Below are 25,528 nucleotides of genomic sequence, written 5' to 3'. Positions count from 1 at the left end.
TGTTTAAGGCAATCCTTGCAACATCCCCTGTGACTTGTCCCACTTTGGAAATGGCCGTGGTGAAAAATTCCGACATTTTGGCTGGGGGAAAGAACCTTCCCATCCCAGAGCCCTTTAAGCAGCCTATCTGGTTCTGCTGGGTTTTGCTTGCCATGTAGCTCTGCCCACTTTGACGTTGGCTAATATGCATTGGGGAAACATTGTAGTCTTTTTTTTCCCCCCAAGGAGCTGCCCTACTGGTTCTTGGAGAGCTGGTGTACCACCTGGCAGCCAGCTTGCCTCAGAGCATGGCCTACGCTTAGGGTGCTGAGATTAAGCTGGTTGGGGCTTGAATGGATGACCTTTAGGAATCCTGCATGCTTTTGGTTGGAGCTCCTTGGAAGGGTGGGTCTGAATCAAGTCGATTGCAGGGAATAGTTGGCTGCAAACACTCGGGGCAGTATATTCAAGATCTAAATCACATCATGCAGACCAGGGCTTTGAGAATGCTTTGGCTCCAAAGGTGTGCTGCAGAATGTGGCATTGATCACAGAAGCTGGCCTCCTGAGAGTCTCAGCTTCCATTTTTTTAAATAGAAAAAAACAAGTTTCTAGCCCTGTTGGATCCTAACAAAATGCTTTTTGAAAGCATCTGGGTCATGCTGATGGTGGGGGGCAGGATTTATTGAGGGTTAGGCTTCACTGCCTTCAGGTCATTCTGCCCTGCCCCACAATAAGTGCAGCTGGAATAAATTATGTTAAAATTCTGGAATAAAATTGAGTATGACCTCCCTGAAGTTTTAGATCAGCCAGGGAAGCCCTGCTTCAAGTTGAAACGCATTCAGAACCTGGATTCGTTTCTACAAGAATTGGGATCTTGGCTATTGAAATCCTGGAACTCTGGTGTTCTGCAGGCTCTTTGTTTTTCTCCTCCTCTGGCGCTGTTCCGTAAATAAGTGAAGGTGTAAGTAAAGAGAATTTTGTTTGGTTGTGCCTTTGGGATTCAGTCCCCTCCCTGTGTGTGGATTTGTGCTTTTTCTTTTGATGTTGTCTCACTGGTTTGTAGGTAGTTGGGTTTTCAGTTATGGTCATGTGTGATTTTTTTTTTAATTGGATTGTAGGGAATTGTCTGTTTGTGCACCACTTTGGGAACACCACTGGAAAAGCAAAGTGAGTTCCATAAACAAATACATTTGAAATGGGAGAAGTTGAGCTGTACTCTATGCAGGTTGCTGAATCCAAATTTTGTCATCACAGATTGTGAGCTGGCTTGCTGTAGAGTTTAGATGAAAGATGTGTTTGTTTAAGAGTAGACTAAGAGTCACGTCTTTTTCAAAAATGGGTTTCTCAGTGATGGTATTAATAGTGATGAATTTGGGACATGTCTTAGTGGTGCAGGAAGCACCATTGGATAATGGGACCTACTTCTGAGTAAACATGCAAAGGATACAAATTGCATTACAATACAGATAACATTATTTCTTCCCTGACACTGTTGGATCTTGTCCTGCTCTTCTTTCAAAGAAGTCAGTGTGGTGCAATCCCATTTTGTTTTCCCCAACAACCTTGCAAGTTTGAATGTGAGAAAACGTTTTGCCCAAAGCCACACAATGAGCTTAAGGACTGAGGAGGGGTTGAACAAACACGGCGCTGTATCGCCTCTGTGTGTCACCCCCACCATGGAGACCTTCGATTACCGTACACTACAGTTTAACCTTTATCCACAGCTGTATTCAATATGTAGTTGGGTAGCAGGTTCAGCATCCTGAAAAATCTAAGCTCTTATATAATAGGGAGGGGGGACCCTCAAGTTTCTAGACTCTCACGTCTGCAGAAAAAGCTGAAAAACCACCAGGGAAATCTGAGGTGTTGAAGGGGAGGCTGATCTGAGTGTTCCTGTGTTTGGAGCAGAGGAGGGATTTCCGAGTTCTGTAATGGCTCCCTGCCCTTCCCTGTGATCAGCAGCAACAGAATATGCAGAATTTTTTTCAAATGTGTACCATTCTAACTTCTAGCATCCAGCAATACAAAAGTGGCATCCATAAAAAAGACACAAAAATATATACAAGCAATTAAATTGACCGTAATAACAATGGCAAACTGCAGTAAAAGCCACATGCTCACACCCACTTCCGGAGAGCCGGTCTTCGTTGAAATCAGAATTAAGCCACCTGTCCGGCAGTTAACAGAACCGGGAGTTGCTCAGGAACCTGGTCACAGTTTGCAGCTCTATTTGCAGGACCAGGTGCAATCCTCACTGCCCCTTGAGTCACCTTACCCCAGCTGCGCTGGTGGCTGCAGTGCCACTTTCTGGCTTCCTGGCACAATGGCTCTGCAGTCTGGGAGCGGGCAAGTGGCATCCCCTCTTCTTGCAAGCATGATGCAGAGAGGCCTGCAGCTGAGTCTTGGTGTGAGAACCCCTCAGTTCAAGACTCCCTGCAGGAAGCAACCTGGAAGAAGCAGTTGTCATCACCCTTCGCAAACCCAGGTTTGCATGTTTCATCACAAACTGCAGCGTGGGACCCAGTGCTCCTTCCAGACTAGGTACAACAGTGCCAGCACCAGCTTGCAAAGAGAGCTCTGTGCTGGGCTCCCATGGCATCACCGTTGGAGCCACCAGTACTGAGCATTCAGGGGTTGATCTAGGTGACAGACCCTCATGGGTGGGTCTGACCAATACCTGACTTGATGGACCCCTGACACTGTCCCTGGTTTCCTATGCCTGCTTTTCTTAACTTCTTTCTGAGGTGACCAGATGCAAAGGAAAACCCTAGATCCTCCACAATTCAGAAAAGGAGATTCTGCCAGCTGCAGCTTGCCATGCAAGGTTGGGAAAAAGAAAACACTTCATTGGCCAATGTATCTTCTGCAGTACAATTACAGGTCCAAGAACTCTGTCCTTTGCATCTTATCCCTCTGGTTTCTTTCTTGCTCTTCCTCTCCTACAAAGGTACCCAAAGAAAATGGTGGAGATAGCAGTCCTGTTCCTATTTCCAAGACCCACTTCCTGCTGGAGCATGACTCACTATGGAAGACCAGTGCTGTCCAGAGAAGAGCAGTGACTTACTTTCAGTAGCCACCATCTTGTTTCTGGTAGTCCACATAAAATATTTGTGACTTTTCTTGTGACTGAACTTTAAAAAGTTCATGAACAACCCCTGCTAATTGGGTAAGAGGCACTTTTTCAAGTGGGTGCTCCTTTTTTTAGCAGGGGGAGAGTAACTGGCCCACCTCACCCCAGCACTGTCTGTTCTAGTGGCTGTTTGCTGGTATTCCTTTGCATATTTTTAGACTGTGAGCCCTTTTGGGACAGGGAGCCATTTGGTTATTTGATTTTTCTCTGTAAACCGCTTTGTGAACTTTTAGTTGAAAAGCGGTATATAAATACTGTTAATAAATACTGTTAATAATAATGAACAAGGAAGGGGGTGTAGCTCAATGGCAGAGCACATGCTTTGCATGCAGAAGGTCCCCAGTTGGCAGTCTTGCCTGGTACAGCTGGGAAGGATGCTTGCTTGAAACACTGGAGAGCCACTGCTTGTCAGGGTAGACAGTACTGCTGTTTGATGACCAATTACTTATAAGGCAGAGAATAAGACATTTCCTGAAATATTCCAGTCCTCCTTGGTAGGAATGGGAGTAAGTGCCTAGTAGTGTGACTCCTCTGGTCTGTAGCTGCTGGGCCCAGATAGTCCTCTCTCATTTGTTCGTACAGGTCAACTTCCAGTTATGCTCAGGGCAGGAGAAGAGTGCAGAAACATTGCAAACATTGGTCAGAGTTCAATTTTCAGAATTGTGTGTGTTTGAAGCAAGGTCCTTATGACTATGACAACACTTGCCTCCTCCAACCTCAGAAGCCAGTGTAGTGACTGAATAGTGACCTAGAGGTCAGGAGAGGTCTCCGGTAGTTCCCATTCCTTGCAAAGCTAGAAGTCAGCAAAATGATAAATGTTGCATAATTGTGCAAAACACAGATGCACACATTTAGTGTGCCTCCTGGGCTGCTGCCCCAGCACCTGCTCTCCATTGTGGCTGAAAGACCCACAAGATGGTCTTTTGACTTCTGCAACCAGGATTGTGCAACTGTTGTCCACTCCCCCTAAGTATGCATTGGCACCCAGCACAATAATAGTCTGTTTCCATTTAGATCTTTTTCAGGAGAAAAGATTCTGCAAAGCTGCATGCTACTTCTGGCTGCCATCTCTGTCTAAAGCAGTTTTTGCATTTCTTGTGATTTCCCCAAGAAGGTGTAATGTCATTTAGCCAGGTATCCCTGTTGAATTCTCGAGGACTACTTTCAGTAGTCTAGAGCAGGGGTGTCCAAAGTTTTTAGCAGGAGGGCCACATCATCTCTCTGACACTGTGTCGGGGGCCAGGGAAAAAAAGAATTAATTTACATTTAAAATATGAATAAACTTACATAAGTTTACATAAATGAATATATTAAAGATGAACTTATATGAATCAATGAAGTTCTTCCAGTAGCTCAAGGCCTATAAAAGTTCATGAATAAACCAAGGTTGGCCTTTCCTTTGCTGCCACTACTGCATCACAGACGTGAAACAGCAAGCAGTGAAGGAAGCCCTCATCCCACAGCTCACAGGAGAGATCAAACAGTCGCCCTCATGCTGAGAGCAATTGCATCGGGCCAGTGTGGGCTCCAACAAATTTCTGGAGGGCCAGAGGCTCATAGGAGACTGGGGGCTCTCTGAGGGCCACATTGGGAGTCCCCGAGGGCCACAAGTGGCCCTAGGGCCGGGGTTTGGGCACCCATGGTCTAGAGCAGTGGTTCTCAGCACAGGGACCCACTTTTTTAGAATGAGAATCTGTCAGAACCCACCGGAAGTGATGTAATGACTGGAAGTGACCTTATCAAGCAGGAAAATTTTTAACAATCCTAGGCTGCAATCCTACCCGCACTTACCCAGGAGTAAGTCGCATTTACTATCATTGTTAAAAGTATATACATAGTAGCCTGTTCAAAGTACAGAGTTGCAACATTTCCCCAGATGCAGTCATATACACGGTAGCATCAAATCTAATACAGTGGTGCCTCGCAAGACGAAATTAATTCGTTCCGCAAGTCGTTTCGTATTGCGAAAATTTCGTCTTGCAAAGTGCGGTTTCCCATAGGAATGCATTGAAATTTAATTAATGCGTTCCTATGAGCAAAAAAAGTCAGAACAAAGTCAAATTTGGTTTACAAAGTGTTTATTAAGTGCTCTTTAAAGGCATACCGTATTTTTCGCTCCATGTAAAGTGAACAGCAGTCAACAGTGGCATTAAGAACCATTATCACTGTCATTAACAAATGGAGAGACTTAAAGGTTTGAGTACTCTAGTTTTCTGGAAGCCCCAAGAACTCATCATCGCTAGAGTCAGAATTTATGAAGCTCATTTGCTCACAATCACTGACATCACTTTCTTCGCTGTCTTCCTCCCCCTTCCTTAGGGTGAATGTGAGCATAAACTGGCATGAAGATCCCCTGCTCCTTAGGGTGAATGTGATCATAAACTGGCATGAAGATCCTCCCCCTTCCTTAGGGTGAATGTGAGCATAAACTGGCATGAAGATCCTCCCCCTTCCTTAGGGTGAATGTGAGCATAAACTGGTATGAAGCATTAAAAAAAATTTGTCTTGCGAAGCACAGTCATTAAAATTCGTCTTGCGAGTCACCAAAAAATCGCAAAACGCTTTCGTCTTGCGAGTTTTTCATTGTGCGAGGCATTCGTCTTGCGAGGCACCACTGTATATTGAAAATAAAATATTGAAATGAGTGGGGACCCACCTGAAATTGGCTCACGACCCACCTAGTGGCTCTCAACCCACAGTTTGAAAAACATTGGTCTAGAGACTGATGCTGATTTCTCGAAGCTCGGCAACTCTCCTGCTGAATCACATCATTGGTCCATCAGTCTGACCTTATAGGATCAGTGATGTTCTATGGGGGGGGCAGTGGTTTGGGGGGGGCTTTAAAAATATTGAACCTGGAGCTTTCTGCTTGGGAAACATGCTTCTCCCCATGAAGTTAGGGCCTCTCTCCATGATGGGGGTTCCTCACCCACACAAGCCTTGAAATCAGACCCTTGACCCAACTTACCCAAACTTGATGTCTGGCAGCAGCTTTCCAGAGTTGTGGTTACATGTTTTTCCCAGGGGCCTGCTATGAGCTGTGTGTTTGCTCTGTTATGCCTCCTTCTCATATCCTATCTATCTGCAATTTTGAAAAGCACAACTGTCACCAGAGTAAAGAAATAGCTGTTGACTAATCATGTGATCAATTGATTCATCAATTCTGTATGGATTTGCATATGGGGAATAATTTCACTGAAGAAAAAAAGCTGATTTTCTTTGTTTTTGGATGATGTACATGCTCATTGACACAAGTGCCATTTTAGAAGAGGCATTCACTCCTACTCTTCCTCTTCCTCCTCCTAGAGAGAGAGAAGGGGAGATGCCATTTGCATCTTGCATCTATTGTCCACTTGCATCTATTGTGTATTTTTGAAAATAATACACTACCCAATCAATTAGGTTTTTTAGTAGGTTTGCATCCTTAACAATAAGGCAAACTTTTGCAAATCTTCTTTCTTCCTTCTTTGGTCATAGTCCAGCGGTTCCCAAACTTACCTCTTTTGACTGAAAAAGTCACCCATTTTTCCAAACATTGCTCACAGCATTGCCAAATTCCATTCCGTATGGTCCTGTTTATGGTGGCCGGTGTAGCTCCCCTCCCTTTTTGTCAGAAAAATTTACAAGTGCTCAGCAAAATCCGAGGGTCCCTTGTGATAACCTGCATAGCTAGAAGGCTACATTCTGCTTGCTTGGCTACAAGCAGAGCAGAACCTGTCTTTGAGAGTTGATGTAGCACAGTGGCTAACCAACTGAGAAGCTCCTCAGTTCAAATTTTGCCTCTGCCTTGGGCTCATTAGGTGATCATAGGCAAGCTACTTCCTCTCAGCCTCAGTCTTTCCCACCTGTAATATGGGAATAATATTATTTATCTTAACAGGGTGGTGATAATGATTGCAACATAATTGTGAAGCTCTTTGAACACTAGCAGCATGCGCCTTATGTACAGTCGTGCACTGCTTAATGACAGGGATGCAGACCTGCCCTCCCTCATCCAAAGAAACAAATCAGACTGTCCCTCCTCCATCATCAGTTCCTTCAGAGATGGGCAAGAGACCCTGCTCCAGCCTCCCCTCTCCCCCCCCCTTGGATGCAAAAGCAAACATTAACCCTTCCTTCCCTGCCTGTTGACTGGAACTTCCCTGCTGCTCACTCAGTCTGAATGATGGCTCCGTGAGGTTTTTCATGCCCCAAAAACAGTAAGCAAGTACACCCAGACACAGACAGACTAGAGCCTGCATGCATGGGGACCAAGTACTGAGTCAAGGGCCCTTGATGCTAGTGTTTTGCTGAGTCTTCCACATTCGTGACTCCAGTATACAACAGTCAGTGACTTGAGCCACCTGACTCGACTTTCCATCCCTGGTATTTGGTAATGGTTTTTTTGACCTGGAAGATGTTCTGAATAAGAAATAAATAGAACTCAGGGTGTCATTTAAAGTTGGACTTTCTTGTCTGTCATCCTTTGTTTCTGAAAATGTTCTCTTATGTTTGGGTCTGAGTCTGGGAATTCCAGTGTGCTGCTTCCCCTTTCCCTTCAACTCCCTTCTTAAAACCTCCCTTTTCTGTGAAGCCTTAGAGCAGCCATTTTCAACCACTGTGCCGTGTCACACTGGTGTGCCGCAAATGGTCCCCAGGTGTGCCGCAGGAATTTGGGAGAGGGTCATTCATCAATAGGACCATTGGGGGGGTGAGCCCCCATTGACAGCACAGTGTGCCTTGTCAATTATTTAACAGCTGATGGTGTGCCTTGACCATTTTAGTGCCTTGCTGGTGTACCGCAAGGTAAAAAAGGTTGAAAATCACTGCCTTAGAGGATCCTGAAGTTGTGGAGAGCCTGCAGTGACAGGGATTGATCTCAATGATCTTATAGGTCTTGTCTTCCAGCTCTGTGAGTCTGTGTGCCTTGGTCCTCATTCCCTGCTATAACTCAGCTAAGTATGTATGACTGAAACAATTGCATATGCTTTCCCTGTTTCTATCTCCCTTTCTTTTAGCTTCTGCCTATCTAGTGTCAAGATCTAGGCTGTAAGCACCTTGGGGCAGGGACTTGTCCCCTCATTCTGTGTAAAGCACCATGTACATGAATGGTTCTATGCAGGTGAAAGAATAAATTAAGTAGGTATAGGGCACAATTCTAAGCAGGTCTACTCAAAAGTAAGTCCTATTGTGTTCAATGGACTTACTCCCATGAAAGTGAGGTTAGGATTGCAGCCATAGTGTCTTAGGGGTTAAAAGTGGGTCCTTGAGTACAGAAAGGCAGAAGTCTGAATCACATGGCTTATTTTGATGTCTCCCAATGCTGATCCTACAATTATCCGAATATGTGTCCTTTCAAGGTCTTTCCTGGTGTTTGAATATATCTTAACTTACAAATGGCTGACTACAGTCTGGTTCAAAAGCCAGTAGGCCAAAAGTGGTGCCTTTTTTCTGTCAAAATGTTGTGGAAGCTGGCTGCAGGCTGAGTCCAATGCAAGGCCTCCTTGGACCCCAGGTCACACCACATAGGCTTGTCGGTAGCCTCCTGCTTGGTCTCCAAGGAGCTTGGTTAGTGTTGTGGTTTAAGAGCCCAAGCTGTGAAATCAGGTTCAAATCCTGCCTTGGCCATGATGACCTTGCTTGGTTCCTGAGCAAGCGCTCTTCTCTCCACCTCAGTCCCTTCTCACCCACAAAATGGAGATAATAATCCTGGCCTGAAGTACAGGGTTGTTGTAGAGAAGGCAGAAAAAAGTATGCAAAGCCCTCTGAACACTCCATGTCAGAGCTTCTCCTGGAGGCCCAAATGGCATCGGTGAAAAGGAGCATTTTTAATCACATTTTGGAGGTTTGAGTTTGCAAATCTGCTGTGCCAATTGCAGCTTTTTCTAGAGAGGCCTGATCAAGTTACAATTGTTCATGCTCTGGTTCAATCACTGCAATATTGTCTACAAGGGCTGCCCACAAAGAATGTTTGGAAACTTCAGTCAATGCGAAATGAGACAGCTGGGCTTTTTAACCTGGGGGGGGGGCTGCCAGTTGGGAGCACATCTACCCAACATGATGAGAGCTACTGTGGTTATCGGTGAGCTTTCAGACTCATTTCAAGACACTGATGAAGCACTGAATAGTTTGCATTGTGGATCCCTTTTAAGGACTGCCTTCACCCATATGTGCATTCCCATACTCTACATTCACCATTTGTGTGAAGGACTCCACCTGGAATGAGGGCGTTCTTGGAAAATACAGCTTAGTAATTGTGAAAGTCCCTATGGGGATTTAGTAAAGCCTGCCTATGTAAATCACCTTGAATAAAGTCGGAGGAGCAATCCAATGACAAGAAAGGCAGTATATAAATACTGTTGTTGTTTGCAGCCTTGCTCTGGGTGCTGGTGCTCTCGGGCGCATGTGGGGCCTTTGAGCAGGGCCTTTTTGGTGATGGTGCCAGCTCTGTGGAATGCATTCCCTACAGAGACCTGGTTGACTCCTGCATTCATTTGAGAGCTGTGTGAAAACTCTGTGTGTCTTGTTCTGCTTTTGAGGGAGGGCAATGCCTGACTGTTGATTAGGTGGTATAGTTGGGGTTCTTTCGGTTGTGGATTGTGGCTCAACTTTCTGCTGCCTGTTAGGACCCAATTCTATACAATTTTCCAGCACGGATACAGCCATGCCAGTGGTGTGCGCGCTGCATCCTTTAGTGGGGAAGCAGTTCACAGAGGCCTCCTCATGGTAAAGGCAGCTGCATCGGCAGTGGAAAGTTGGATAGGATTGGGCCCTGTTAGTTGAATTGTTCTTATGATTTGTTTTGCTTTTTGTGAGTTTTTGTTTTGATTGTAGGCCACCTTGGGTCACTTTTTGGTGAGAAAAGCAACACATAATTGTGGATTTTTGGCTTTCTTTTGAGATGTTATCAATAAATCTTCCTTGATACGTTGTGGGACAGTCCCTGCTGCCATATCAAGGGCTAATCCCTGTTTACACTCCCGGTGCCTCACCTACTTCCCCTACCTTCTTTGTGGAGTCATAACTCTTGGTAAGCGCCTGTGCCTTGAACCTGGGAGAGGGTGCCTAGGTTTTGCAGACCGCATAATCTGAGAGCACTGAAACCATCCAGCAGCACATTTTTGGGTGGAAGAAGGTGCTTGAATTTCAATGAGTGAACCAGAGTCTGATAGAGTAGCCTCTGTCAAACTGGCAGACTCCCACTCGCCTAAAAAAAAATACATATGAGAGAGAGAGAGAGAGAGAGAGGACTCTGTTTTTCTTTTGTATTGCAGCTCTTGACTCCCCCCCCCCCATTTACTGCACTTCTAAAGGTCTCTGCAGAGCCTGGGGAGGGACCCTGAGCCGAGAGAAACTTGCTCAGGCCTGCCTTTCCTTTTGCAGAGAACTACGTGCTCCAAATGGGCTTTCTGTCTCGGGGCTGTGGACGTGTGGAGCTGGAGGAGGCGGGTGGGGGACCTGGAACAGCCCTCTTGAAATACAAGCGGATGTAGTTGCGGTTGTGAAATCCACAATTTGGGACAAAGTTATTTGTAGGAGGCAAAGAAGCCCTGTTTCTCCAGGGTGGGGTGGAGGTGGTAAAGGCCCTCGAAACAAATGGGGTTGGACTTTCTTGCCAGCATTGCCGAAACTGTTCTTCCACAATGCTTGTCTGAAAATCATTTGTTTGGTTGGCTTGGCATCGCCAGGCAAGGAGTGCAGTTTGTGCAGTGTTGTGAGCACAATGAAGAGGAGGTGTAGTAATGGATAGTGCTTAAATCAGGGAGGTCAAGTCCCTGTTCAGTCACAACCCAACTAGGTGGCTATGGGCCAGCCTCTGTTTTACTGCCCACCCTGCATATCTGTCCATTTGCTTACCCTGTCAATGCAGGGATTGTAGAGAGCACTATGATGATAATGATGATGAACTACTAAATAATAATGACGACAACATTTTTCAACTGAATGTTCAGAAAGCAGTTTACGTGGCTAACCTGCATTTGCATCATGCCTTGTGAGCATACAAAGTACATTGCGTGCATTTTCTCAGCAATCCATATGACAGCCTGGTAAGGTAAGCCAATATTAATTCCTATAGTGCATGAAAAAGTCTGAGAAATCCCTTAAGGCAGTGGTTCCCAAACTGTGAGCTGTGGCTCCCGCAGGAGCTGCAGAATCCTTGCAAACAATCCTTGCAATATATAGGATTTTAGCCCTAATAGGGAACCGCGGCCAATGGCCCAGTAGGTCAAGGGAGCTGCCAGTTGAAAAAGTTTGGGGACCACTGCCTTAAGGTCTTGGAGTATGTTTACAGGGGAGGCAAGATATTAAGCCTTTCCAAAGCTCACTCCTAACCCCTCCACCTAAATACTTGCAAGGACTGTTCTGCTTGTTTCTATTCTCTCCTGGGAGCTCCTATGATGTTATAATTATCAATGCTGCCACAATTAAATGGGTTAGATAAACTGGTGGAAACAAAGGATACCCTTTTGGTCAGTTTTTGAAAGGAGCCATACTGTGGTTGGGCATTCTGGAAGGACTTTAACCTGACCTTCTGCTTGCAGACTCGGGTGCTGGAGCGGATAGCTAAAGGGGGAAGGTGCTTTAATGTATGTGCCTTCTTGAGTGACCGTGCATTCTCTGAGTACATGATACAAGAGACCCCTTGTGCTGATGACATGCCAGTTGCCAAGTACAGCCCTACTCCACAAAGTCCCATGATCCAGCCATTTTTTCCCACAGCGTGATGTTGTTCCCCCCCACCCCGAGTCTCCACTAAGATCACATGGGCTTACCCTTCCAGGGACTTGCTCTTTTTTCCAAAGTCTCCCCTCCCACTCCTCTTCTCCATGCAGTGTCAAAGCCCACAGGCAACTGAGACAAACTTTGTAAAAAGCATAAAAATATTGATTTTTATTTTGGTTTGTTTAAATTCAAGCCTTGAGTCAGTAGAGAGACCTGTGGTAAAATCTCATTGGGTAAGATTGGGCCAGTTCCCCCTTTTCCCCCCTCAGTTTAGCTTCCTTTGAGGGTTGCAGTGTGAATCAGAATGGGAACTCCTCCCTGTGCATGGATCCTGAGAGAATGAAAGGCAAGACAGAAATTTACAGAGATGGGCAAGTCCAACGCAGCTTGACTCAAGTCGGGTCATGAGTCTCTGTGCCCCGCAACTCAACTTGAAAACGAGTCCTAATGGATGTACTTTCCGAGTCACCCAGAGCATTTTCACAACTTGAAAAGACTTGAGTCATGAGTCTTTTTGATACACGTCAGGTGTGGCTCTGCGGAAAAAAACTGAGCTGCTGCCAGTGTGTGTGTGTTTGAGATCTCCTTAAAAACCCCCCTGATGTCCCAATCCCATGTGTAAACAAGGCGGGAGGGGATGGGATGGACTGTGTCAGAGTGGGATAGAAGCAGCAAGATGGAAGAGAGTAACGTGCAGCAGCTGGGAGGTTTACCAGTATGACTCAAACGTTTGCAGCTCTAGTTAGAAGTAGTCCCATTTGCCTCTATTGTTCAATGAGATTTCCTCCTCCCAAGTAACAGTGGAGCCCAAAGGAGCCATGTGGTTAGAAAGCATGATCACTATGAACTGCCTGCTCATCCCCCTCCCTGGGCTTCTCCAGCCAAATTCTAAGGCAAGAACCCCCTTGGGCTCTTCCTTCCATCCTGCCTTATCCAAAAAAAAAAAAAAAAATCAGACTGCCCATCCTTTGTTCAATGATCATCAGTTCCTTCAGAAAAAGAAAAGAGAGTCCACCCTAACCTCCCCACCACACTCAATGCTAAAGCAAAACATTAACCCTTCCCTGCCTCCTGGCTGGAACTTCCCTGCTGCTCGCCCTGTCTGAATGATGGCCTCACTAGGTCTTTCCCACCATGAACAAAGTAAGCAAGCACACCAAAACACAGACAGACTCAAGTCTGCATATGTGGGGACAGTGTGCTGTGTCAGTGGCCTCAGACTTGTCTGTGTGTCTGTGTGCTGAAGCCTTATAGCCCACTTGAGGCAGGAAAATGTTGGCCCTTGTGATGGGTGGGCAGTGTGGAGATACCTAGATTGGCCAAAATGCTAGGGTTTTGTCCTTCTGCTCTTGCCAGTTTATTAGAGTAGGAGTTTCTGTCTGCTGTAAAGCAGGCTTCAGCTTTCAGTTCCTGACTTCAGGAATTCTGGCAGAGATTTGCCCCGTCAAGGTCCTGATATAACCCTTCTAGCTGCAGATGGGGTACATTTTACCTCTTTTTACAAATGTGTGTGCTCATGCCTCATTTAATTTATTGCATCTTATTAAAATGCAAGAAGATGCTTTTTTGTTTCCTTTGCCCAAGCAAAGGACATTCTAGCTCTTCTGCCTAGGAGGATAGGAGAGTCGTAGAACCAGCATTTTCTCTTTCAGGTATTCCAGGGAAATGGCATTGTGTTTGAAGAGATGCTTGCTTGTTTCTCAGAAGTCTTAGGGGTGAGCGTTAGTGCCTTGTTGAGTTTTGACTGGCAAAACCACAGTATATGTTGCAAAATTGCAGAATAAATTGTACTAAGCAAGAAGAACTCTGCAGAGAGGCTTATTTGCATCATTTAACCAGATCACAGATCTTTTATTATTTCAGATGGGCATCCTGCCCATGCACTTTCCCTTAATAATAAGAAAGATGGACATGAGGACTGGCAGCATGGTTTGCTTGAAGGGTCACTTAGGAGAGGATTCCATAAGTCTCAACAATGGAGTTTTCTTCCAGGAATTTCCCTGCTTTACATGTATTGTTGGTGTTCATAGCATCCCATCATGGTGTTCCACAAGCTGTGTGGTTGGGCAAACCTGAATTTCCTCCTGTTTTGTTTCTGTGTAAGTGTGAGGTGGTTGGGGAGCCAGTCTTTCCTGTCTGTGTATTGCTTGGTCATTATATATCTGTAGCAGGTAGTAGGCTGGGTGCTAATGAAGCCCAAATTACTTCCACAGAAGTGAAATGTGCATGTGTAAGAAGCTGTTTAAGAAGAACTTAAAAGAAGGTTTCTGGCAGGTCATGGGGAGAAAGGCAGAGAGGTGGGAAGTGTGAGGTTTGTGTGCCTGATTACACAGTGCAATTTGATTATAGTGTGCTACATGACTGAGCCTGCAATCCTCTGCCCACTTGCCTGGGAGTAAGTCCCATTCAACACAGTGGATTGTGCTGTGAGAGCTTTCATTTTTAAAATGTGCATACCAAGTTTCGAGCCCTCGTACTTCCAGAGTCATGTCTGAAAGTATAAAACACTGCATGAAATTTCTTATGTCAGGATGGACTCATCGCTCTTGCTTTTTACCCTGCAGCTAGCGGACTGGAGTAAATCATGCAAAATAACTGTATATGTGCTAATTTTTAGTGATCTATTTAGAATACAGGAAATTTTAGAGAGTGTGTGTTTAGTACAGAGCGTTCAGAGGACTGGTTGTAGGGGCCTAGAAAAGAGACCTGTGGGAAAGTGAGCTGTGTGGGCTGCCTGATCCCTCCCCCTTCCTATCTTAGTTGTCTTCAGAGGTATTTACTAGTTGCATTGGCTGTATGTGATGAATCTTGCATTTCTGTTCACAATATTTGGTTTTGTTCTGTTCAGTGGCTACTAGGGATTTCTGAAGCCTGGTGATGGCTCAAGACCAGGGCCAGCCTTGGGGCAATTTGACCCATTTGGCCAACTTGGGCCCCGCACTGGGGCAGCAAGTGGAGTGTCCATAGCTGCAGCCAGCACCTTGCTCTGTAGCTCTCTAGCATGGAATCTTCCATGCCAAGGTGTCGTGAAGAGAGTGCAGCAAGTGGAGCATTGCCACTGGATGACCCTCCCTTCTGCCCAACCCTGGGTCTGATTGACTTGAAATTTTACCCCCTCCTGCAGCAGTTGGCAGTGATGCGATGCCACTGCTGGGTCCCTTGCTGCCACTGCTCATCCTGATGAGTGGGGGGTGGGGGGGTGGGAGGTGCAAAAATATTTTGCAAAGGCTGATCCTGAAAAATTGGGGTGGTTGAATGAATTTCGATAGTGGGGTAGAGTTCAGCACTGGGTGATAGATGACCTGAGAAGGCAGAAACAAAACTGGGTTGTTGGGGAGGGGGGGCAAATTGATGACCCTGATGGCTAGAACTGAGGTGATTTTGCTACAAACTGTCTGATGGCTTAAAAATCTCTCTTCACTGCAACCATGAGGACTAGAAACCTACTTTTAAAAAATCTGTCTTTAAAACATGTTTCTCATTTTGAAAATGAAAGTGATTGTGTTTGTCTAGCATCCTAGTCACTTGCTTGCAAAGTCACTTGCCTGCAGGCACAGATTCTGCAACTGACCAGAAAAGTATAATTCTTAGTAAGTTAGAAGAAAGCTGGTTGTCTTTTCCTTTCAAATGATCAATGTGGGGATAGTGAGCAGGTAGGGAAATAACAGTTCTTGTGGACTACAAACGTCTTTGGTGGTTAATTAGCAAAACAAGCAGGGGGACAAGCCCTTGCATGACCCTGCAGGTGCTGCCAGAGTTTCAACCTGGGATTCCTTGCATACAAAGCAAGCACTTTGCCATTGAGCTACCCTCTTCTGCCCCTTCATTGCAACTAGAGACTATGAGTTGGAATGGCTCGTCCAAGGTCACCTGGTAGATAGCAGAGGTGAGATTTGGGGCAGGGAAGTCCTGATTTGCAGCCCAGTCCATTGACCACTATGCTACAGTAACTTACACTATGTGTTCTCTCTCTGCAGCCCTCTGGTGTCGGCATGGAGGGTGGTGTGGACGGCCCCATCGGGATTCCCTTTCCCGACCATAGCAGTGACATCTTGAGTAGCCTAAACGAGCAGAGGAACAATGGGCTGCTCTGCGACGTGGTGATCCTGGTGGATGGGCAAGAGTTCCCCACCCATCGCTCCGTCTTGGCGGCTTGCAGCCAGTACTTCAAGAAGCTCTTCACCTCAGGGCTTGTGGTAGACCAGCAGAACGTGTACGAGATAGACTTTGTGAGTGCAGATGCCCTCTCGGCGCTGCTGGAGTTCGCCTACACAGCCACCCTTACCGTCAGCACTTCTAACGTCAGCGAAATCCTCAATGCCGCCAAGCTGCTAGAGATCCAGGCGGTAAGGGATGTTTGCACGGATCTCCTGGACAGGAAGATTCTGGCCAAAAATGACCAGATGGATACAGTAGATCAAATTGATCAAAGGAACCATCTCAGAGCGAAAGAGTACCTGGAGTTCTTCCAGAGCAACCCCATCAATGGCCAACAGGGCAGCTTTCCATGGACCAACCAAGACTTGAGAGACCTTCAGAGGCTCAGCTTCCGTGGCGCAGAGGAGGAAGAGGAGCCTGAGTGCAACGGCATGGACTTCTACCCACAGGCCGTCCTCAATGAAAGACCAAAGGCAAGTGACTGTGACCCTGACAGCAACCACGCCATGTGGCTGGACCGGGAGGAGGAGGAGATGGCCCAGGGACCCTTGTTCCCGCCCTCCCAGAATGGACAATTTGGTGCACGCAAACTGCCAACAGCAGCAGGGGAGGATGAGACACCATTGACAGCTCAACTGGACCAGCAGGAGGTCGGGGGCTCCCCCACCTTCGTTTCCGGGGGAGGGGAGGGTGATGATGTGGATGCCCGGGAAGGTGATGGCCTGGCCGCCAGTGCCCTCCTGCAGCAGATGATCAATTCTGTGGGGCGGCAGCAGCTGGCAGACGAGGACCGTAAGGATGATGACGGAGTTATGGATTATTACTTGAAATATTTTAGCACTTCCCAAGAGGGCGGCGACTATCCGTCCTGGTCCCAGAAGGTGGAGAAGAAGATCCGAGCGAAAGCATTCCAGAAGTGCCCCATCTGTGAGAAGGTGATCCAAGGAGCCGGCAAGCTCCCGCGCCACATCCGAACCCACACAGGCGAGAAGCCCTATGAATGTAACATTTGCAAAGTTCGGTTTACAAGGTAAGGACAAGGGGGTTTCAGGTGTGTGCAAGAGCAAGTTTCTGACCTTTATTTTACTTTATTTATTTATTTTTTTCATTTTTAAAGCAACTTTCTTCCAAGGATCTCAGGGTGGTGAACATAGTTCTTTCCCTTCTTTTGTCCTCACAACAACCCCATGAGGTTGAGAGATAGTGACTGGCTCAAGGTCACCCAGGAAACGTTGTGGCTAAGCAGGGATTTGAGCCTGGATCTTCCAGGTCTACGTCCAGCTCCAGAACCACTACTCTATCCTGGCTTATGATTCAAACACATCCTTCAAAGGTATCTGGGCAACACCAAGTTGTAGTCTCAGACATGAGGGGCATGCTGAACAAGATTTTACATGAGTGAGGTTGGACTTTGTGCACCTTTCCCTCTTTATACGTACGTAATCCATTCCTGAAAACAGCCGTTATAGTGAAACTCTGGCTAACAAATACAATTATTACATTAATTTCAATGGGAAAAATTCTAACTTGTTCAAAAGCCATCCCAAAGTCACTCTAAATGTCTAATAGCATAAAGAAAATGTTGTGATGCAATAAAATAGAATAAATAACATTTAATAACAATATTATACAGCATCAATAGTGTGCTGAAGTCAATGATGAAAATGTTTCATAAGTTCTAGCATCACATAATGAGGTTTAGCACCTCAAGCTTTAGTTGCAAAACATGAACAACTTGCTTACACTTTACCTGTTTTTCCACTTTTCCCATGAGTTTTTTCCTCTGTTCTTCAGGACCCATATTCACAGTAATAAGTAGAAACCCAGCACAAAAAACCTGTCCAATATAAAAGGGAGCATGTAATGCACATGCCTTGAAAGTGTGGGGGCCTGCTATCCAGCAGGCGGTGGATCTCACACTGGGAAGGGTGCCACTTCCGCAGCCATGCTTGGTCCTCCAAGGATCCCAAACAGAGCTTCCCCTAAAGCCACACCCAAGAAAGGGGGCACTCCTGTTCTACCAGAGGGATAAATCCAAAATTTGACCCAACTTTCTGGAACTTCTCCTTGTACAGATGAGGCAAATTCATTCCCTTCTCTGTCTCTGGAACTCAGAGCAGAGGGGTGCTGTGCCCACTGGATCAAAAGGAGGCAAACCTTACTGCTGGGAGGGACTTGGTGCTGTTTTTTCCTCACCATTCCCAGACCTTATATCAAAAGTCTTTGTATGGATAAAGAGGAATGGTCTTAATATGTCTATTTTAATATGTCTGCTTAATATGGTCTACTTTACAGTAAAGCTTTGTAAGCCGCCTTGGGCATTTGCTTCAGCATGGGAAAGGCAAAATATAAATTTCTTAAATAAACAAATAAATTAAATTAATATGTACAGTATGGGTAAGTGAAAGAGGGGAAAGTGTACTGCTTTTCTGGGAAAAGATGGATGGGAATTTTTCCTCTCGAATTTCAGAAACTTGCAACCAGAGGGAGGCTGTCTGGTGGTGCACTGTTTTACTTTGGACCTTTCATTTTGGGAGATAATGTTTGATTTTGCTTTGGGTCTGAAACCCATGTGTGGGGCTAAGAGGAGATCTTTCCAGCAGATGACATGGCATTAAGCTACTTGGCTGCAATCACATTAGGTGTGGGAGAGGCAACCATGAAGCCAGTGATGGTGATCTGTAGCGAGCACAAGGTATGAGTTTTGACCCTGGAGGTTTTTGTAGGTATCAGGAACAGTCACCCTACCAGCTTTTTCTCATTGCTGTTCAAAAGACGGACTTTATTCCTCTGCAGTTCCCCCTTTTGTCCAGAGCCGGATGGTGGTGCAGCAGAGGCTGAATTCACACTTTGGTAATCCCTCAAGTCTCAGGGCCTGACAAACAGATGGTCATTCTGCTTAATTTTATTTTTGGCTTCCCTGCAGCATGCAGTTTGGCTCACTGATGTGCATCATATGGTGTTTAGTTGCTTTGCAGGCCATTTTCCTTTGGGTTACGTGGAAAGTCTTGCTGCAGGTGTGACGTCCAATAAATCAGTCAGTGTGATGCGGGCAGGAGAGCACCAGCAGTCCATCAGGACTGAGACACACACAGACACTCCTTTCCCCTTCCCAAAAGGGAGCTGGCCAGCCAGGATTCTGGACTTTACCAGCTTGAAATGCCAGAGTTTGAACCTGGGACCTTTTGCATGCAAAGCCAGTGTTCCAATACCACTGGAAAAGGATTCATATGAGAATATTAAAGGGAATGGGTGACACACCTAGGAGAAGACTTGTGGCTAGAGTCAGTCATTGGAGCCCGTTTGAAAACCTTCAGGAAGAACATGTGAGACAGCTTTGGACTGTAGGCAGCAGACTGAACTGTGCACCACATAAAAAATAAACCTTCCTGTACAAAGAAAAATAATATGTCGGGGGGACTAAAACCTTGATATGCTGTCTTTCTGTAAGCAGGGAAGCAGTGGGGGTTTTCTAGATGTGGGACAATGTTCATATATTGTATGATGTTTGAGCTCCCCTTGCTCTCTTTATTTTCCACATCTGTTTCCTTTAAGAGAAGTCCCAATGTAGGGTCAACAAGGAAGAGGCTTTGTTGGCACACTTTGAAATCCACACCATTGCAGAAAGTCTGCATTGCAATGAACAGGCTGTTTTGTGGAGTTGCTGTCATTTTCATCTGGGTCCAACCAGGACCATATCTCCAGCCAGTCCACAGAATTGGCATGCACCACCCAACTAGGCATTCAAACCCCCTTGATCAGGTCAAACAGCAGGTAGGGATACCCAGAGTGGTCGTACATTATCCAGCTGGCTGAACCAGTAACATAATCTAACCTGGGTTTCTGAAGATATTTCTGTGTGTTCTGACTTGGCTTCCACAGAGAACACTTCTGTACATTAACCCCTTGAACTGTACATGAACCCCTTGAACATGAACCCCTTGAACCCCATTAACTTCTGTACAATAACCCCTGCTAATTGGGTAAGAGGCACTTTTTCAAGTCGGTGCTCCTTTTTTTAGCAGGGGGAGAGTAACTGGCCCACCTCACCCCAGCAGTGTCTGTTCTCGTGGCTGTCTGCTGGTATTCTTTTGCATCTTTTTAGATTGTGAGCCCTTTTGGGACAGGGAGTCATTTAGTTATTTGATTTTTCTCTGTAAACCGCTTTGTGAACTTTTAGTTGAAAAGCGGCATATAAATACTGTTAATAATAATAATTAATAATACATTGTCAAGTTCTCACCCACTTCCCAGTTGCAGGGTGTCAAAGAGCTGTGATGGTGTTTGGAAGGCTATAATTCCAAGTAAATGCAGGTAGGGACCAGTGAGAGAGAGAGAGAAAGAGGGCATGTTATGTTGCTTCTTGGTTTGCCTGTAGTTTTCTACTTGTGTTTTTGCTAAGATCTGCAGCTGGGCATTGCAAGCAGCCAAGCATCTTCCAAAGTCTATTTGTTTTGTCCATCTGTCCCCCGACTTATGCGTCTCCCTTCTCATCTCATTTCAAGAAACTCTATTTTTTGTGTTGTCAGGGAGGGGTCATTGTGTAGTTGAAGAGATGCAATGCCCAGCTCCTCCAAATAGGGCAGAAAAGAATTTTCTGTCTGAAACCTTGGACAGGACTGCCACTTAGTGTCTGACAATACTGAGCTTCAAGAAACAATGCTCTGACAGCATAAGGCAGCTTCCTGTGGTCGCAGCTGGGCCCCATGCCTAAGGACTCCCACCCCGCTGTAGGATAAAAATTTAAAAAAAAAATTAATATTTTTTCTAACTCATTTCGCAGTCACTAAAACTAGTAGTTTTGTAACTATTTACTTTTCAAAGGTAATCTACACATTTTGTTTTTTGTAGGCTTACATGTATGCAATTTTATATTAAATGTGCTTAGAGCCATTTGGTCTGTTAACTCCTTTGTACTTTTTAAGTACACATTTCCATTGTACCATAGAGATATATTAAAAAATTTATTATAGACTTTATATCTCTAAGACAGCGGTTCCCAAACTGTGAGCTGTGGCTCCTTGGAGAGTCAAGGAAACCATCCTGGGAGCTACAGAATCCTGGCGTGTGTTTAGCCTGGAGAAGACAGAATACTACTGTTCAAATACCCAAACGGTTCTTCCTTACAAGAAGGCATATTCCAGGCAGAATTGGGCAATTAGTAGCAGGGCCAAGGGACCAGGAAAATGCTTGGAGTGAAGATGGGTTGTGAAGTGAAGGTGGAGCAAAGAGTGGTGCATGTGAACTTCAGATGCTGTGCATGCTCTGTTGCATGCATAAAATCTGCAACCAGGAAGAGGTATTTGATCTAGGGGCAGGGAAGGGTTGAGAGAGCTGTTAAATCAAAGAGCTCGGAGTGCAGTTTGGGCCAAGGAGTACAGTTTTGTGCACCAATGGAGCAGAGGTATAACGTACTGCCCTGGCGCCCATGGCAATGAAATCACAATGTAATGTGACATTGTGACGTGGCATGTGACATCGTGCCATCACTTCTGGGTTCTCCCTGGAGGGCTGGGAGCCTCCACAGGAGAAGGAATGGGGAGTGCAAAACCACCAGTACCTCCTGCATAACAAGGCTGGACCTGGGCAGTCATGTGCCCCCCCCCCAGCATAATGCCCAGGGCACATGTCCCTAAGACACCACCCAAGTTACACCTCTGCAATGGAGTGCCTGAAGGAAGAGGGCTCTAACCCACCACCTAAAAGGTCTGTGGTTCAAGTCCACCATGTATAGCTCAGGGGCACAGATAGGCAGGAGAGCAAGCTATTGTAGGTTAGAAAACCCAATGGAATAGGACTAGAGCACTGGACGGAACATAAATAGAATGACCAGGGGACAAACAGATCAGTGGATAGGAATGGTGACAAGTGGAGGGACTTGGCAGCCAAATAGACAATAGAATGTAGCCATTGTGCAGGAAATATTTCTAGCCAGGTCAGGTTGCAAACCAATGATTGTCAAGGTGGCCACCTCACTGATCTCCTCCTTCCTTTTTTTTCTCATGCAGACAGGACAAGTTGAAGGTCCACATGAGGAAACATACCGGCGAAAAACCCTATCTGTGCCAGCAGTGCGGGGCAGCTTTCGCCCACAACTATGACCTGAAGAACCACATGCGTGTCCACACGGGCCTGCGTCCCTACCAGTGCGACAGCTGTTTCAAGACTTTCGTCCGATCTGACCACTTGCACCGGCACCTTAAAAAAGATGGCTGCAACGGGATCCCTTCCAGAAGGGGGCGCAAGCCTCGGGTGAGAGATGTCGGTGGTGTCTCTACCCCAACCGCTAACCCTGACGACGGAAGCTTTGCGGGTGGCGAGGAGGCACAAGAAACGCAGGACACCGCCACGCCGCAGGACGGCCCGGAACAGCACTTTGAAGATAGCTCTAACGCCAAAGCGGCGTCAGGAAGTTTGAATGTAGCGGGGGGTTCGTCTGAGGGTAACACGCAAGAACTCTCCTAAACCAAAAAAAAAAAAAAAAGTGTCACAAAATCTAGTTATAACTTTCCTCCAGTTCCTCTTGGAAAAAAATGGTTTCCTCACCCTTTTTGGGGAAAAAAATTAGCCTTATAGGTCTATGATATATCTGTTTGTGATCTTCCCATAATGACCAGTTACTCTAACCTCTTGTAGCCACGGATTCATTTTAATTTTTTTCCCCCTTGAAAAAAAAAAGTGTAGAAAGTGGCCTGGTCGTGGGGGAGAAGGGGGGTGTTGATCAGATGTTTATAAAACATGTAATGAAGCTTCCAGAGTTTTAGTTTGTTAAAGTTTTAAAACCACACTCACACAGTATAGTTTACTAGAGATGTTACCTATTTTAACAAGCTGTATGTTCCGAGGGTCAAATGCAGGGAGGTCAGTGTGTTAGCTGTCTTGAGAAATCAAGGGAGCCTTAGAAGCATGTTTCTTTCCTCCTTCCCCCCCCCCCACCCTTCCTTTTCCCACCCCTGCCTGAAGTGCTCATCTTATGTTCCCTCCATAGGGAGATTTGCATCCTGCCATGATTTTCTATTACATTCTTGTAAGTCTCTTGGGCAAGAATAACAGGCTAATTTTCAAATCACACCCAGACCAGAGAATGGCATTGAGTTTCTTGGGGATCCCAGGTCATCCCATGTGCAAAATAAAGTATTTGAGTTGTTTGGACCATAGACTTGCCCTTGGAGTTGTAGAGCAGGTGCCAACATCACAAAGTCTTGGGGGGGGGGGGTGTATGTGTGTGGATACATTTTCAACGGATAAGCCAATGGAGAGAATGCCAGTGTTCCAATTTCTCAAAATCCCTGTAGGGATCCATGTGAAGGAATCCTGGGATGTTCTCCCCCACTCCACCCCAAAACCTTGATTTCCAGGATGAAAGCAGTTTAAAGCTTGCTTATGTTTGTAGTATTAGATTCACCCTGCAAAGACTTTATTTGCAGTTCTAAGCACAGTGGTCTGGGAAACAAGTTCCATTGAAATTAGTGGGACTTACTTCTGAGAAAATGTTGGTGAGATTGTGCTGTTAGTGTGTTCAAACACATGGATGCAGTCCTCAAATTACTTGGGAAAAATTCTACTGAAAGCAATAGAATTTCTGCCACATCTGCTGGCTTGAGAACTGTGGCTATAAGTTGAGCCCCCCAATTTATGAATTTGAAATTGTTTTGTCGAGTTGCTCTTCTTGAGGTTGTTGGATAGGCTTCATTTGAAATCTCTACTTCCCTGAATTTCAATAGTAATGACATTTTGTTGGATGCTATGGGCTCCCACAAGCTTTTTGATATCATTTGTCAGTTCAAAGTTTGTGATTAGCACCACTGGGAGCTGCAAAATGAGTTCAAATTCAAATATTGGCTTAAATGATTAGTTATTGTAATCTTTTCACTTGATGCTTTGCCCGCCACCAAGATTTGTTTCTGGGAATCCTGTTTCATGTATGCTTTTCGCTGCTGGCAAGAAACTGCCCTGGAAGGTGTGCTCTTCTAACAGTTTCCTGCATCCTTGCAGACAAGTTTCAGTTTTGACTCAGGTTGGAAGAGGTGACCCAAAACTACTTCTGAACTAGCTAGAAACCCAAAGAGACACTTCAGTAATGTAACAGGAGGAAATTGCCTCACACAATCGCAAAACTTGAACTTGCCGTGCAAAGATTTACTTTGGCTGGGCTGGTTTCCTGGGCTGTGGGCCACTGCTTTCATCTACACCTTCTGCAACTTCTACAAAAATGGTCTTTTAAACATCTTTCCAAGAAAAGAAATCTTTTAGGGTGAATGGGGGGTGGACGTTGCCACACCTTTAAAATCAGTAGGGGGAGAATTTCACCCTCATGAGCACATCAGGCTGGGAATTTTGTACTTCAGCAGATGGAGCACCTGCATCTTGACATACTGAGACTCCATGGGAGAGGTATGGTGCCCAAAGACCTGTGAAAAAGATCGTGAGGGGCATCCATGGTGTTCATTTAGTTGATGGAATGGGGGAGGTGGCTTTGAGCCCAGTCGTTGTCCCCCCGCCATGTTCATAACCCCTCTCAGCCCTGTTTGATGAAGTACATTTCCCTAAGCTTTTCCTTCCTTTTCTCCCCACCCACCCTCTCACCTACCTATTTTTGGTACCAAATATATGTGGGGTTGGCCCTTGTATGAGAGATGCCAAATTCCTAGCATAAAGCAAGCTAGTAGTGCAACACTTGAAAGCAAAAGTGCATGTTTCAAGCCACATGGAGGCATCTATAAATCCCCCCCCCCCCCAATGTCTGAGACTTTTCCACAGTCTGGGTTGCATTTAGTTTGTAGATTTGGACCAGGGCAAGTCTTCTTGGTCCAGATTTCAGTGGTGACCCATTCCCCCACCTATGTAAGAAGAGAAGTCTAGAGATAAAGCAATGACTGAATCAGGTTTATATAAAAAGGCACAGTAACTCCCTCTAAGCTAAAGAACCAAGGGCACCTTTTAGCCATTTCAGAGTTTTATCAATGCACAGTTTAAAAATGGTGAGAGAAAGAGAGAAAGAGAGGGATTTTAGTCCTTTTTTATTCTACAAGCACTTTTTAAGATTTCGTTTTTAATTTAATATTGAAAAGGTGAACCATTTGGACGAATGTAATCAAATAGGGAGTGTGTGTGTTTGTGAAGGGAGTTGGGGGAAAGGGGAGAAAAACAGGGTTAGGTGGGAAGATGGATGTTTTATTTAATACAGAAAAAGCAATAAAAAACCACAAAAAAATAAGATTAGAAACAAAGAAGTCTTAGCACTTTGAAATGGAACGGGTACTTTGAAATCACTTTATCTTAATTTAAAATATATATATATATAAAAAAGAAAGAAACGAATATGTTTACACGTTGAAACCATCTTCTATGGAAAGAAATTTATTGTTGTTTATTGTTTTTATTAAAATAATTCCTAAAATTGAATTTATTTTTGTAAGAGAAAAAAACAAATATGTATATATCTATATATTGGGAGAGAGAGACTTAAATGGAATCCACTGTTTCGGTTTGCGGATTAATACGGAAACAAAAATGGGAGGACTGAAGTTAATTAGATTCTGTGACACAGCAAAAT

General features: G+C 45.3%; 1 protein-coding gene across 1 annotated transcript in view; it reads left to right on the top strand.

Moving 5' to 3' along the window:
* Positions 1-25,300, top strand: part of ZBTB7A (zinc finger and BTB domain containing 7A) — a 51,373-nt gene extending 26,073 nt beyond the window's left edge. Inside the window, exons 2-3 of the mRNA XM_066635888.1 lie at positions 15,792-17,002; positions 21,981-25,300. Of these exons, the coding sequence (XP_066491985.1) occupies positions 15,807-17,002; positions 21,981-22,437 (1,653 nt within the window). The 5' untranslated portion in view covers positions 15,792-15,806 and the 3' untranslated portion in view covers positions 22,438-25,300. The remainder of the gene's footprint in view (positions 1-15,791; positions 17,003-21,980) is intronic.
* The last annotated feature ends 228 nt before the right edge of the window (positions 25,301-25,528 follow it).

Source organism: Tiliqua scincoides, chromosome 8 (assembly GCF_035046505.1).
Source record: "Tiliqua scincoides isolate rTilSci1 chromosome 8, rTilSci1.hap2, whole genome shotgun sequence".
Taxonomy (NCBI): domain Eukaryota; kingdom Metazoa; phylum Chordata; class Lepidosauria; order Squamata; family Scincidae; genus Tiliqua; species Tiliqua scincoides.
This window is presented reverse-complemented; position numbering and strand designations above follow the sequence as displayed.